We start from the raw sequence: 16,417 nt of genomic DNA, 5'->3' as shown, positions 1-16,417 counted from the left end.
GATTATGTCAGATTCATTGTCTACATTATGGACAATTTCTGTAGTCCAATTTATAGGACATAGACTGGAAATATGGTAGCAGATCATGCTTCTTTTCTATTTAATGTTGATTTGTTACCTCCTCCCCTGCATCACATCTGTCCAAACTACCTGGCCACTGAACTCTTATGAGAACAAGGATTATCTTCTTTCTTTCTCACCTGTGCATTACACTGTGAGGAAATGGGGGCTGAAGACAAAGGAGAATATAAACTTACTCCATGTGCATCAAAAGGCATTTTTGTTGACAATGTGATAGGTCAAGCAAGATATTTATGGGTCCTGTCATCATAACTCATAAGCTTCTATCAGAAGAAACCATAATCCAGTTTCATTCCCAGAGAATTTTTGTTATTATTTTCTATCTGAGCTGAAATTTGTTACGATTCTACTCACAGTGACTATTTTCCTATTTTAGGCCTGCATTGCACAATGTAACCCTATGCTTTGGTTTTGAGAAACAGGTTCAGTCATCTCTTGAGATATCATCACCAAATTTGGCACAAGGGTTCCTAAGGTGGAGATGGCAGTCTTAATCAATATTTGGATTCCGGGCATAATTTTGACTCAATATGGCAACCAAACCATAACTTTGGTGTGACTTCACTTGGGTTTTTTTTTTTTTTGGCACAAGCTTGGTCACCTCCCAATATATCATTTCCAAACTCATCACAAGGTTTTCTGAGGTGAGGAAGAGGTGGATTTAGTTCAGTCACACTGGGCACAGAGCCTTGGGGACACTACTGGGGATGCTGCAAATATGATTTAGACTGGAGCGCGAGAGCTGGAGGGTGTCACTCAGGGCACTGCTGAAATTTGATGCCCTAAGAGCTGCCACTGGGGTTGGCGGTGTTTCATTGATGTTTGGATGCCAGGTGCCATTTTGAATCAAGATGGTGAGCTCAAGTGTGACTCTGGTGTGATTTTTGGCATGATGGGCACAAACTCACAGATTACACTATGCATTCTAAAATGACAATTTTTTTGGGGGGGGGGGTTGTGTGTGAAAATTCCCAGGCATTGCCAGTCACACCCTGTTAGTGCTATATAAAGGAGAAACATCTGCTGATTTGGGAATCTTGCCAAGTTAGAGGCTGCATTAAATTATGGCTGAATGTTCATGTCAAAAATTGCCTGTTTATTAATGATTAACTATAAAAGATAGGTCTTCTGCTAGTAGACCCAGTGAATATCTGAGATAAAATCTCCCTCTAAACATGCTATGATTTTTAAAAATTATTATTATTATTATTATTATTATTATTATTATCCGTAGTAGTAGGGAATCTACCATATCTGAATGTACAGAAACTAGGCATTGTATAATGATAAAAATAGCTTGCTTCTACTGAAAAAGAAAAGAAACACAAGACTTTAGTTGTCTTCTTTTCATCCCCTTTAAACAATGTATGTATTTCCAGTCATACTGTATTTCTAACTTTATTCTTCCTCAAGTGATTTATTTTTCAACTCCCTTGCCCCAAATAATTCTACATAAGCTAAAGTGGTTTCCCAAAGGCTTGTTCTCACAACTTTCCCCCTTGAACGTCTTCATGTTTTTGACATGTCACAGAGTTCAACTACTTTGCTAACAGGGTATTTAAAGCATGCTTTCTGTCAGAAAGCTCTCCTGACACATCAGCCTACGCATTGTTCTGTTTCTGCCAATAAGCCTTTTAGCGATATAGAACTGCATGTTTGTTTAGCTGTCAGGGCACAACACAGTTTGAGCCTCAATCAAATGTTTTCAATTGGCTTAGAACGTTGAAGAGATTACAAAATTTGTTTTGGCCTCAATAGCCTATGTCAATTTATACATACTAAGTTTAGAGCTTGTTCTGCATTTCACTCTAAGAACTCAATCTTATGCTTACTCAAAAGAGAGCCAGAACTTACTTACTTCCAAGGAAAAGTCAAAGGCATGCAACTTTTTTTTTTTTTTTTTACATTTAATTGTAAATAAGATCATCAGCTCAAGTGCCCAAAGCTAAGTGCATCTGCAGAAAGGGGAGATACAGTTCAAATGTCCAAGTGTCAGAGAACTGTAAAGCTGGCACATGTTTGAGACTACAGTTCCCATCAGCCCCAGCCAGCATGGCTATGGCCAGTGATGATGCACAGGGCACCATGTTAGCCAGCACTGGTATTTATACTCTCTGTTTGGAGCAAGAGCAGCTGAAGCCAGAAGTGCATATTTACCCCAGAAATCTAGTTCCTGCCTCCAAATGGACCAGTTTTGTTGAAAGGTGACTACTTAATTCATCACTACTTCCCAAATCCATACTCCTCCAACTGTCCTGTTTTCAGTGGGACATCCCGGATAATAGAAACCAATCTCGGAATGTCCCAGTTAAGACTGGCACCCTGGTATGAGTCAGCCCAACCCTGCTGACAAGCACCCAGAGCACTTTCTGGGATCACTTTGGCAATCGTCAACGGGTCGCGCCTCCACCCTGGCATGTCCCTTTGACAATTGCCAAGGTGCCTTTCAGGAAGGCACACTAGCAATCTCAAAGGGATGCACCAAAGCACCTTGCAGAGGAGGAGGAGACAGCCTCAACATGCAAACCTGGTAGACCTTCATAGGTATTGGTTGTTAGCATCATATTGTCCCATACTCTTTTGGAAAGGTGGACCTTAGCTGTACCTGTCTTGCCAAAGGAACCAGGCCTCTTGGCAGACCAACTCCATGCTGCAAAGATGTCTGCAAACATGACATGAAGACTGGCAACATCAACCTTGCCATTTGGGAATCCCTTGCAGTGATCATCCATAACAGTGACCAGAGGAAGAATGGCCACTGGGAGGAGCACAAATGCCATGGTGCATCTGCATCAGCAAAACCGGATGCCTTCATCTACACCAACTGCAACGAAACATCTCCTGTATCAGTCTCTACAACCACAGCAGGCATTGTAACCTTCCAACAGTTTGACTTCATCCCTAAAGGCACACTTCTCCGATGTCTCCTGAGACAGGCGGATGTCAGCAACAACTGAGAATTGTAGCTCTGGTGTGAATATGGCCAGTAAGTGTGAGGTGTATCTTGCATCTATGATACTTGCTGGTGTACCTCAACCTGAGAAGGCATTAAAGGAGGGAAGAATTTTGCAGTGCACAACTGTAAATGAAGCTATATAGTCACACTGAGTGTGTGTGTCGGGGTGGGGACGGGGACAAAGGATTTCCATTCTTCATGAAGCCAGGATCCCCCAAAGCTAACCTGATAGACTGACTAAGCATGTGGTTTAGGTCTCATGGCATTTTAGTTCCTATAACATCTCTCTAGCCTCTCTATGCATCTATAGCTGTTTGAAACAGTTGCTCTTAGAAGCCTGAAAGCAACAGCTGCTTTCCTCATCTTATGAACTTTATATAACCTACTTCATAACGTTCTGTGGAGCCTATTTTCCCTTTGTATTAAAAGGGAAAATCCAGTCCACAATGCAAGAACGTGAGCAACCCAAGCAGCTAAGAACTGCTTAGTTCTTTTTGTGCTCAGTGCAGTTGAATTTGTAATAAGAGCTGAACCAGATGTTTTCAGATGCTCACAGACAACTGTAGGAAGAGAAAGAGAGAGATGAGGCAATGAAGGGACTGTTCTGAAGGGATTTGATTCTCTGCAAGAAGCCTTTTTTCAGTCATTTATCAGCTTGACAACACTGTTGCAGCGCTCTGCCAAGGCTGGTGAAGCACTTTCCCCATAAAAATCATTTCAACGCATGCAATCAGCATCGTCTGAGAAATGGCAGAAAATGGACTTCATGTAGAAAATTAAATGTACTCAACATATGCCACAGAAAAATGTGGATGTAATATTACTCTTCTCCCAAGATGGGGGCACTATCTTGTCACAAAACCATAGAATTGTAGAGTTGGAAGGGACACCAATGGTCATCTAGTCTAACCCCCTGCAATGCAGAAATCTGAACTAAATCATCCATTCTTCCTGATGTTTAGTCAGATGTTTGTTCGGAAGGGATTTGATTCTCAAGCAGAAAAGTAACTTGGGCCAGCTCTGTCTGTATTTCAGATTCGTTTTAAAAGACTTTTGGGACTGGCTGCTCCTCTTTCAGATATGTCTCTTTCCCATGCTAACAAAAGATAACCACTGCATTTATATTTTATTAGGAGCTGTTGCCAATATGAACTTGGCAAGCAGGCAACACACCCAGCTGTAAGGCTGCTTTTGATTAGGTTCTTGTTCCGTAGAATTATGGAGGCAAATTTATTTTTTAAAGTTTCCTGTTCTGTAAACATAGCCTGGTTCAGCAATGAGTGAACCTTGAACACTTTTATAAACTTATTTTAAGTGACCGGCTGATGTTGGTTTTGGTGATGGAATCAACAAAATGAGTCAGAGGTAGCTTTGATGGTTATAGAGCACAAGGGAAATGGATTGGGAAGAGTGGTCATTTTGCACTTACCATCTGGAGAAAATCTTTCTAATGTCTATTTTCACAAGGTACCTATTTCATAAAATAGGTCTCTTAAGGGATGGCTTAATATTTAGGTAGCCAAAGATACTATCTATGTTGTCTGCTTTAAATACAACATATCAAATTTTCTATTTCTTTCTTCGTCTTTTTAAACCTACTTTTTTATAAAGAACTTACAGTGGCCTGGTTTGCACATCAAATTAAACCATTGTTAAAAATAAACTATGGATTCATATCAATAACCAGCATGTTAGTGCATGCCGATCAAAAGTTCCCACTTCACCTCACTATCACTTGTACTGTTACCATGGAGGTACTAATGGTTTGTTCTTTTTCTCTCCAACACACACATACACAGAAACCAAAGTCTAGAAGAACTGATAAGGGAGATGGAAACTCCCCACCTGGGTCAACTTCTTTGCTTGCAGGACAGAGTTGAACAATGATACCATGTTATTTTAAATGGATTGCTTTAGGCTTTATTGGTTGTCAGGTACGGGCAGGGCTCTGAAGAGCATGTGGCGGAGGCAGGGGACCAGGGCAGTGACCCAGGAGAGGAGACCAGTGATTTAGGGGGGTGACGCCACCCGCAAGGAAGGATCCAGGGAAGGAGGGAATGTCAGGGCACCCCAAGGCAGAAGAAGGTGTGCAAGATATGGTGGTGGAAGAAGAAGGGACTGGTCAGATGAGGGACGATGGGCCAATAGATTCCCGACCTTTCCCTGCCCACTGTCTTCTAGAGCCAGAAGGGGCTTGAAGAGGGAAGAGCAGTAATCATTTCTGTGCAGGAGACACCTCAGGTTGCAGGCATGCAACCCAAAGGAGGGGATATAAGCCAGAGGAGGGGAGGGACCCCACTGTTGCTGCAACTGCTCCATAGGGCCCAGACCTGTGGACAGCTGCCTAGAGGCTACAAGTTTGTAAGCATGTTTATCTGGAACAACATGAAAGCTGCTGTGTTTCTTTTGCCAATAAAGAGTTAACTATCAGACATGTCCCTACCTTATCTGGGTGGGCCATGATAATAGTCTATTTTGCCATCTAATTTCAACTGAAAAGCAGGTAATGCTATCTGAATAAAACAAATAATTAAGTAAACACATGTGGTCCCAGATACACTTCATGGTAACAGTTTTTTTAAAAAAATGTGATAGCTGTGTGAAGAGCTAACGTGAAGAGTTTCATATTTGGGATATGGTTCATTTCCTGCTCTCTCTGAAATTTGGAGTGGCTTGACATAACAGAAAAGAATCAAACTGAGTATAGCTTATGTTTCATCAGATCTCCCACCCTTGTGAGATTACAGGACAAAACTTCACTAGAGGACCTAAACTTCACTAGAGTGGCATAACCGATATGGCTTGCCCTTTAAAAAACCATTTGAACTGGAACTCTGTGATACTGGGACCGTGCGACAGTATTTGGGGGAGAATGAAAAGGTGTGGAGATGGAGAGACAGCAGTTTGCAGACTTCTCTCACTATCCATTTTTCACATCAGACTTAGCAACCCACTTCAGTCACAAGCCATTGACTCAAGTGCCCTGCGCTTGATTCACTTCCTGTTCCTCCATGTAAAATCAAGCCATCGCTCTATCCTACCCAGGAGATGTACAGATTGTCCTTGTATTGGAAGGGCACATATTTCTTTAATGAGGGTGATCTGAATTTTCTTGTTTGGCAGATGAACAAGCACGAACCATCTGCTCTTCCTGTGCTCTCTATGCCATCATCACATACAAAATGGAAACCTGGTTGTCTTCGAAGGTGTGTTGATGCATAATGAGGCACATTTAATTTCTGACCAATACTCAGTAGAAATTTAAATGGCAATTTAAATTTAATTTTTTTATTAGTGATTATGCTCAAGGTTGTTGGGGTGGGCAGCTTTTTTCCTGTGTGATCATTTGAAGTGGTACAGCTGTGTTACATTTCTTATATGTCACATTGATATTGAAGTTTGCCTGCTTTTAGTGCTAGTCACATTGATACTGTAATGTTAGGTGATAAATAAATCAAATGCACAAACGACTCTACTGTAGATTGGCACGGGCAATTAATTTCATTGCAAACTATTATCTGAAAAATATGTATTTTCTGAATAGGATCTTGGAGTACATTCCCTAATATGGGATCACACAACATCTCCTTAAAAGGCCTTTAATGCATTTTTAGCAAGTCACTTCATGACATTCTTTACAAAAAAATTTCCAAGAAGTACAAGATGAAAGAATGCTGGACTAATGAAGAAGGCAATGTGACCAGAATGTTGGGGAGGAAAGGCTCCTCTAAGCCTCTGTGTTAGAAGTCTAAAGTGCAAATGCAAACTCTGAAAAAGCAGGGCTCCTCTTGGAAATATGAGGAAAGTCCATGTCGCAAAGCAATAAACTACAGTCCTGTTCCTTTCCTTTCCACACAAGCAATAGGCTGGATCCTGGGAAACATCCACACTGATTGCACAAATTAGAATAAACATCCTGGAGCTTTTTCTCCTTCTATTTCTTTTTCCTGTTGCTTCATTATCACGTCTGAAGCTTTATTTCATGAATGATTAACATTTTATTGTGATACACTTTTAAATACATCCATAATATGCATATGTCTGTCAGGTAGCATGTAAAGTAGTCCAGGAGGTATGGATTAGGTCAGTTCCTCAAACAGCCTTATCATAAGGTATGTGTTAACATTTCTCTGGATCACGGTCGGCTTAGCTTCAGGCTCTTACTTGTACAACAAAAAATATGCAGTCAGGGAAATCCATCTTCCATTGTAATACTTTTCTCAGTTTGGGCAGAAGAGGCAAACAGAATTCAGTGCACTCAACAAAATACTAATTCTTAGCCAAGTGTCAAGCAAAAGGTCACAAACTGGAAACCACTAGGTCCTAAACTGGGATCAACACCCATAAATCCATTGCCATGCATCTTAGTCTGCTGGTCGCTATGCCACACCCCTGCACAATCACTCATTTTCACGCTTCTCAGTTTTAGCTTACAATAATAACATACTTCTCACAACATCTGCAACATCTGATGCTGCTACCATGGTTGAATAGGAGGGGTTTTATTTTCTTGCAAGCTCTTGGGGGCCCTGCATCTCACGCAGCCTAGCAAAATCTCAGGAGAGAGTGCTAACTTCCTTTAAAAGGATGGGCCACCATCTTGCCTGAATTCTTTCCTTCTTTCCTCCTTTCCTCAAGTAGAGTAAACTTTCCCAGACCTCCTTTCCTTGGTTTAGAGGCTCTCATTGAGGCTTACTGTGGCAACTGATTAACAGGGGCAGCATCGTTCTTTGGATTACTACATTTTGGTCACATGGTCAAGCCAAGCAAGGATCAGGTAAGAGGGATCCAGATGTGCCTGAAAAATATATATGAGTGGTATTGTGGGGCTGTGAAGATTAGCTTCACCTTCCTCTACTCATGCACCTGGTGGTGATGTGCCCGGTCATCTGGGCATGGGGTATGTGAGGAAGCTCTACACATGGACTGCTTGGACCTTTGTATGGAGAAATTCCATGTGCTTACATCTGTATGCATGTAGAGTCCTTTCACGCACCACGTAAACACGCAGATGATGGCATGGCCAAGACCAGAGTCAGTAGGAAACAGATATGAGGCAACCATTTGATTCAGTACACATTTAAAGGTGAACTTACCTACTCCACACTTTCCAGAATGATGTGCAAACTGAAACAGGGCCATTCTTTGAAATTCACACTGCTCCAAATCTTGCAATGCAGTCCTCCAGCCTAGCAATGTGTACAAAAACATGTATGTATTAGTGTAAATATCATGATTTCTCCTTCCACTTAGAATGAACTTCTTTTCTTCTCCTCAGCCACCTTTCCTTTCTCTCACTTCACCTCCCAGTCTCTCCAGCAGAAAGTTGTTCTCTCTCCCCACCCCCAGCATTCCAAAGCTCTTAGCACTATCTCACTCCTTTGGTTCTTTCCTCAGGCTGTTTGACGCTGCTGAGCATTCACATTCACAAAAACAATAAGTACTTTTGGCTGAGACCCCCAGTTTAGGCTGTTCCCTCTGTGTGGATAAAGCAGACAGAGAAAAGTTTTTCTTCCTCTCTTATAATATCAGAATTCAAGGATATTCAATTAACCTGAATGTTGGAAGTTTCAGGAACAGACAAAAGAAATTATTTATTCACACAGTCCATAGTTAAACTATGGGATTTGCTCCCACAAGAAGTAACAATAGCCACCATATTGGATGGCTTTACAAAATGATCAGACAGATTCATGGCTGACAAGGCTACCACTGGCTACTAACCACAGTGGCTATGTTCTGCCTCCACTGTTGGAGGCAGCATGCCTTTGCATGGCTGTTGCTGGGAAAGTGCTCTCAAGCTCAGGTCCAGCTTTCAGGCTTCCCATAGGCATTGGGTTGGCCGCTGGGAGTACAGGATGTTAGACTAGATAGACTTATGGCCTGATCCAGCAAGCTCTGCTTACATTCTCCTATTATAGGAGTCCTATATCCTCTAATAGTTGCAATGGTATCATTTTAATAATATCATAGCATCAAAAAACCCAAATGAATCACCTGAAAGCAGAATTTGATATTGAATATTAGCAATGAGTGAACTCGCCTCAGCTTTATTCAGTTTATGTTCCTACCCCCCGCCCAAGAAAACTACCCCTTCTTTCTCAACTTTCTTAAACAGAAATAAGGAATGGAGAAATGTGCCCCTGGTTCACTGTCAATCCCCCACCCAGCAAAATATTTAATCTTGAGAAAGTGAAGAGCTGGTGGGGAGGGTTCACTGGAGACCAAAGCTCCACTGTTGCTAATTGGAATGAAATTCCACTGCATGCTCACAAACATCACTTCCTGCTAGGACCATGGGACTGCAGCTGCTTTTGCTTCCCAACTGAATTGCAAGCAGGTCACTGCTGACCCTAGCGAGCCCTTCTCACCATTTTTTACTCTTCCCTTCTTCCAAATGTACCTTTTTTTGGGGGGGGGGGGTGGAGACTTGACCTGAGCATCACTTGTGATGGAGAATGCCTTCCCAAACAAATTCTGACTCACCTGATCTCTATGTTACAATATATATTGAACTCTTAAGGGTAAATAACGGCATCACACAATTAATGGCTCATGTCTTCTATAAATGCTGAGGCAAAATATTTTAGTTTCCTTATGTTTATGAAATTATGGACTCAACGCCATGGAAAATGCAAGCAAGGTAATGAAAAACATGGTGATGTGGCAGATTTAGTTCAAATGGTCTACTAAAAAGAAAGCTTTGAATTTAAACACCACATATTTTACCTATTTCTTTTGTGTAGCGTTCGATGGTAAGGGGGGGGGGGTATTATAGTCCATGAATGCAACTATGAGTAAGGAGAATGTGCCTACTTCTTTTGGAAATTGCTCATAGGAAACCCAAATGTATCAGAAACAGATTGTGAAGAAATGTGTGGTCCCAGGACAAATGTTATAGATATATTCGTTTTCTGGGAAGTGTATTAAAACTAAGTTAATCATTTCTCTTTTCCTCTAGTCAATTAATGGGAAACAGCCATCTCCACCAACCCAAATGATGAGGATATGCTAACAGACCAGCGATGAACATCAATAACAGACTTTCTGGATGTTGTCTGGAGAATTAGCTGTCCCGAGCAGCAGCTGGCAAGTGTTGCTCTGAAAAGCTAAGAAACAGCAATAACGTGCTGCTGCTGAGGGCAACCAAAAGAGGGAAAGGAACCTATTACCTAGCGGGAGATGCAAGATAAAAGTGGAAGCTGGAAAAACTAAGCACCATGCTGATGTGCAGCTGGTAGGAGTGCTCAGTGCAATGTTGACATCAACAGCCCTTACTCAAATTTCCTACTTCTCAGCAGTTATGTGCTTCCATGACTTTATACAACTTCTGCTTCCCTTGGTATCTTGCTTCTCCTTCCAGTATGGGCACCAGAGCCCTCACCCATTTGGTCATCACTCATGACTTAGAAGTGGCCATTTATTCCTGCTGCTTACATCTGTCTGCACAACCTCATTGGCTGCTCCTGGAAACTAGCAGAAATCATGGTCACAAAAATTCTTAATTTTCTGTGTACCGTGCATGTTGACTCTAAATTCTAATGAAACTGACATTTTTATGAGCTTGTATTTGGTTGAAATGCTCTACTTCATTTGGAATATTAAAACAGCAAAGCTTCGCAGTTCAAATATTTACATTACTGGAATAAATGTTAAACATTGGCATCAATTGGGATAAGCAGAATACTCTAAGAGGAGAGGCTACAATGCAGTGGTAGAGCACGCTTTTTGCATGCAGAAAGCTCCAGTGTTTCCAGATTAAAGGACCCCAGGGAACAGGGCTGAGAAAGTTCTGTATATGACAACTTGGAGAGCTGCTGCCAGCCAGGGAAGACAATTGTTTCAAACAGAAAGTAAAACACTGCCAATAGTCAGTGCCATTTTTCTAGAAAAAGAGGTGCTGAAACTCACCATGAACAGCTCCCTCATTCTCTTAGAATAGCAATTGTGCCCACCTGAGAGGTGCTGGAACTGAGTTCCTCTGAGTTCCCCCTAAAAACAAGCCCTGCCAGCTGTAATGTTCCATCAGATGTGTTTTCCACTGCAGTAATGGGGGCTTCTCTGATGCAGAGTCCCCCTACCAGAGGAAGTTGGTTCATGGGCATGTCCACTATATTCTAACACCACCCAGCCGCAAAGATCAGGGGGTCACAATTGTACACACAGAGCTGAGCTAAACTCTGCCCTTTTCTATCCCATTCATAGGCAGCAAATGGTATATGTGTGGGGGGGGGTTGGGGGGGATTCTTTCATAAACTCATGAGGCTACAATTGGTAGCAGCTGCAGATGTTTTAGCACAGCTTAATAGATCTGCCTTCTCACAAAAAAATACACAATGTAAATTGTTCCATGGCATTTGGGAGAGGGGGGGGGATGGCAGCCATTACTGATTGCCACCTCTTTGAAGAAGAGCTCAGCCTCTATTGCCTGTGGTGGCGGAAGGAAGGAAGGAGATGACAGATAGATAGATGATAGATAGATGATAGATAGGTAGGTAGGTAGGTAGGTAGGTAGATAGATAGATAGATGATATAGACTGCCATCACCACTAAACCTTTCAAATAATTTTGCTCAACCTACAAATCGCCCACCTCCCTTCAAAATTAGGGATCCTCTAAAATTCACTCCCCATTGCAACTTGAAAACTTTCAAGCAAGACATTTCAGGTTTCTCCTAATCAGACTCTGTGAACAGATCCAACATTATGTATTTAAAGCAAATCAAACACACATTTAAATCACATGACTTCTGTCAAACAGTTATGAGAACTGAAGACCGCCCCCCCCCCCAATACAGAACTAACATTTACAGTACCTTTAACAAACAACAGTTCTCAGGTTTCTTTGGGGGAAAGTTGCAAGTTTTAAATGTGTGTTGAATATTCTTTAAATGTATGGTATGGATCTGCCCTCAGTGTGTACAAGACAAATTTATTGCCCTTTATATTCTACTGATTTAAATGAGCTAGGCTCAGTGGTGGGTGGGGTGGGCACAAACCCATGGTACCTTTATTGTACAGTTCACCCAATTTGTCAACAGGGCTACAATCCTACTCAGAATGAAAGAAGCAGCACATAACAGTGAGAAATGTGTTGATTGCAAGTTCCTGAAGAATATTCATTCCCATGTAAAGTGGCAGGACAGTTTTACACGTAAAAGACAGGTCTAGCTACAAATGAGTTGCTGCACACCTTTCCACTTGATATGAATTACTGTAGAAATGCAAAGAAGAGGATCAACATTAGACCCCCAGCTGACCTGCTCTTAACATTTCTGTGGAAGTCTATATATGGATCCTTTCCACTGGAAGCTACTGTATGTTTGCATGTGCATTTTGTACTGTACTTTACAAAATACTATATTTCACAAAATAATGGTTTCTAATAATACTCAAGACAGTAGCTGAATTGCAAAAAGTACTAGCCAATGATGCCAAGGGTTTAACCAACACTGCAATTGTCAGCAAAATGGATAGCTACTTTGGTAACCATCAATCATTCTGGCTGCCAAGAGATCAGAATAAATACAGCAAAAAAGTTACCGGTATCTAATAGCTTTCATGTACTGTACACAGGAAAACTTGAAATAATTTGGTCCTTCTGAACACATTTTTGTTGTTGTTTACCAATCAGCTAAGCCAGGAGTTGTGTTTCATCTAACATTTTTGTGTAACAGCCTCAAAGAACCGATCAATAATAGAAAGATTTCCCTAGCATTCAAGTAGTAAAGGTAAAAGCATTCAAGTATGCATTTATTTTACCTCTGTAGGCTACCTACAATGCATTTCCCTCATGGAATTATTGCTTTCGGGTGACGGTGGTGAATTTCACACACATTCTAATGGAGGGTTTGACATATCACAGTTTCCTGATGAGGTGGTCAAGGAACCTTTCACTTACATTTTTTTAAAAGCCAAGGTGAAACCATCCTTTTCCCCCCAGGGAAAAACAGTTTAATCACAACAAACCAATGCTTTAATGGGCATTCTGGCACAGGAAACACAACTCAAGAGGCTTTAGAGAGTTTTACTGCCACTAACAGTTTTTGGGTTTTAAAAAAAAGCTCTTTAAGAAATGTAAAAAAGGATGGGGGGCCCCTCTGTTGACTACCTTGTCAAAATTAAGGTAAGCCACCCCATCCACACCTAAGTCTCCTACTCCTAAACTCTGAGGGCATTTTCTTTTTGCCTCATGGCCCACACATTGCCAAAAAAGAAAAGGAAAGTTGGGATGGTTCAGCCAATTTTTAGATACAGCAAACCAGGGGTAGGCAACCTAAGGCCCGGGGGCTGGATGCGGCCCAATCACCTTCTCAATCCAGCCCGTGGACAGTCCAGGAATCAGCATGTTTTTACATGAGTAGAATGTGTGCTTTTATTTAAAATGCATCTCTGGGTTATTTGCGGGGCCTGTCTGCTGTTTTTACATGAGTAGAATGTGTGCTTTTATTTAAAATGCATCTCTGGGTTATTTCCCTCCCCCCAAAAATATAGTCTGCGCTCCCCACCCCCCAAGGTCTGAGGGATGGTGGACTGGCCCACAGTTGAAAAAGGTTGCTGACCCCTGCAGCAAGCAATATAACCCCACTCTGAAAGAGCACAAGACTTGGCTCTCAGTATTTATACAAGCCCTGGCCTCAAGAGACCCCATAGCACCTGCCAACTGAAGGAGCCAATGCTGCCCATGCACTTGAGGGGGGCTCCGAGGCCTGAGAACCTATACACCCCAGTATACCTCTCATGTGATGCCCAGCTTCAGAAATTTTGAGGTTCCCAGTTCATTCCCCAGTGACCCTAACACAGTTGTACAAGAACAGGCAACTTGTAGGACTTAGGACCTTTTCACACTTACCATTTATAAAGGTATGGTTGCTGTTTGATCTGACATTTTTAAGAGTAAATTTTCAGCAGACCACCTGTTTCTTTGGCTACATATTCCTATTACTGGAGAGCTAGTGCATTTTTTGCCTTCCATTTATGGCAGGTTGAGCCCAAATTGAGAAAAGTTCTATGACTAGAGTCTCATCCATTACAAAAACACAAATATACTAATTATGGGCAGTGTCTGGCACTCCCCACTAATGCCACTATAAAAGGTAAGTGTGGAAAGGCCTTTAACCTGCTGTTCTAGTGCAAAATCTTAGATATCTGTATACCAGATTGAAATTTGTAGTTTTATCCAATGATGCTTTATCAATGTCATACCTTGTGAAACTGCTCTAGGATGCTGATCTATTGTTCACTGAATTAAATTAGGCAGATGGGGGTGGGGTAAATCCTGCTGACTTCTGTATACTTTGGATTAATGAGCTGTTTGGGCAGGTGCCTGAAATAGAAGAAAAACAGCTGTTATAACCTTATTTTAAAGATACACAATACTTCGTCGTCAAAAACTTTAAATGAATTAAAGCTATGAACTTTCATACAGCATATTTGAGAAAGGCATTCTTAGGCATTCAGTCTTCATGTCTGGAATTCCTTTCTCAGCAAAAAATGAGTAGAGCTTTCAGTATAAGTTATATCATTTTGCCATGAAAGTGCCTTTAAAGAGTTTCATGTGTGCTTCATCTGTTATACCTAACAATGAAATAATAATAACTAAAGTGACTTCAGTTTCAGTAGGACGAACGTTATGGTCCTATATACCAGGGGGTAATTCCCATTGAATTCAATGTATCTTACTTTTGGGTAGAGCTGTATAGGAATGTACATAGGATAGCAAAACCCCAAGATCACAAAAGAGCTAAAACTAACCACAACTATAGGCCCCTTCATGTATTATATGTGTGGGCATTCCATGAGATTAAGGAGGTGGGGACACCACCCCCAATGTGATGCATCTCCCTGACTCCAACTCTATGTATTGAGTGTGGACATCTGAGGAGGGCACATGTGCATATGTAGAGGCCATGTACATATGTTTCCACATGATGTGGAATCCTGGTTGTGGCAGGGATCCAGACCATGTGGAAACCAATGTGTGTAGAACTCTATGTAAGCATGCTTCCCTCTTTAGATATCCATGCTCAATGTGTCAGAAGTGGGGCTGATGTCATGCGTGATTCCAGGAGTGGAGCTTGAGAGATACACATTGTCAGAGAACAGGATAAGTGAAAACCCCTTGAGGTGTATAACATCACTTCACTTTCCATGCTCAATGAGGGCCTACACTCCCTCTATTAGTGCATTCCTTGGCTACCTACATTGGAATGAAAGTGCTACTTATGGTAATTTTTTAACACAAATGGAGATAAGGTTGGCAGGTCATCTGTTATCCTGTGCCAAATTATCAATTCATTTGTGCATCTATAGCAAGGACCTTTTCAAGGCCAAAAGTGCTGTATACGTCTGTGCACACCTCTGCAGCTAAATCTGGCCGATAGCATTAGGCTTCTAATTTAAGACAGCTGTCTTCCACTATGGTCTTCAAGAGCATTAAAGCCATCTTCAGTACAAGAATGTCAGCTTAAGTGGTTAGTGAATTACAGGCTTTTTCTACCCTTTTATCAATCATCCTCTCCATTTGTCTTCCCAAAACAGCTTCTTCTACTTTTTGGTTGCTAAACTTGCTCTTGTTTGTTAGAATGGAAAAACATAGTTTGCTTGAACTTTTAAAGTAGTTACCCAAATAGTCATCGTTAATATGTCATTTTCTAATATTTTATAACAGTTTTTATTTTTACTTTTCAAAGCATTGCCTTTTGGCTCCCAGCTTCCATCAGTCCATTCCAGGTAAAAACACACAATACTTGCTCCTCTGTTTTTTGTTCTTTTCTTGAAACCATATGCAATTTCAATCAGAAACAACAAAGAACATTTCTGGAATTAAATTTGGACATATAGAACTTAAGATGATGCATGCAGATGCTATTGCCTTAACCCTGACCCACCCAATTAACTCTTTCAAACAACCAATGGACACTATTTTTATTCAGCAAAGCATCTGGTTACAAAATAAACTTAGATAAGTAAGAATGATTAGCAGTAACTTCAATTTGAAACAGAATGCAATTTACAATGGAAAGACAAGCCAGCTGGATATTTATCCTGACCTCAAATCAGTCACAGAGTATAATCTTAATATATTAATAACCATAATTGAAAAAGATTATAAACAAAAGATTAATAATCTACCATGGCTCAGGAGAACAGCCAGAGTTAAAATTAACATTCTATCACAAATAATATTTTGTTTATTAACATCTCATTGAGACTGAATTACACAACATTATACAATTGGGAAGCAACCATAACAAAATTTATATTACTGAATAATGGTTCTGTGCAGAATGATCCCCCCTTTTACCTTCTTGACGTTAATAAAGGATGGATAAATGTACAAAATGCTAAACACTATTATAATGATGTAACAAGACTAATT

The 16,417-nt window shown here is 41.0% G+C and overlaps 1 protein-coding gene and 1 long non-coding RNA gene across 9 annotated transcripts in view; one reads left to right on the top strand and one right to left on the bottom strand.

Moving 5' to 3' along the window:
• The window catches only part of LOC310658703 (uncharacterized protein), a 265,403-nt gene extending 250,769 nt beyond the window's left edge, over positions 1–14,634 (top strand). Inside the window, exons 4-5 of one of the 2 annotated variants that reach the window (XM_083401013.1) lie at positions 6,161–6,243; positions 9,999–12,013. In XM_083401013.1, the coding sequence (XP_083257139.1) occupies positions 6,161–6,243; positions 9,999–10,052 (137 nt within the window). In that variant the 3' untranslated portion in view covers positions 10,053–12,013. Of the gene's footprint in view, positions 1–6,160; positions 6,244–9,998 lie in introns of both variants that reach the window. The other variant, XM_083401015.1, reaches the window with a different exon arrangement.
• Positions 1–16,417, bottom strand: part of LOC310658706 — a 202,552-nt gene that overhangs the window by 102,692 nt on the left and 83,443 nt on the right. For all 7 annotated transcript variants that reach the window (XR_014502428.1, XR_014502429.1, XR_014502430.1 and 4 more), the window contains exons 3-4: positions 14,242–14,362; positions 8,134–8,226 (exon numbers count right to left, since the gene is read on the bottom strand). This is a non-coding gene — a long non-coding RNA (uncharacterized lncRNA). The remainder of the gene's footprint in view (positions 1–8,133; positions 8,227–14,241; positions 14,363–16,417) is intronic.

The sequence above is a fragment of the Podarcis tiliguerta genome, assembly GCF_965153285.1.
Source record: "Podarcis tiliguerta genome assembly, chromosome: 10".
Lineage (NCBI taxonomy): Eukaryota > Metazoa > Chordata > Lepidosauria > Squamata > Lacertidae > Podarcis > Podarcis tiliguerta.
Note: the sequence above shows the minus strand (reverse complement) of the source record. Positions and strands in the feature narration are given on the sequence as shown.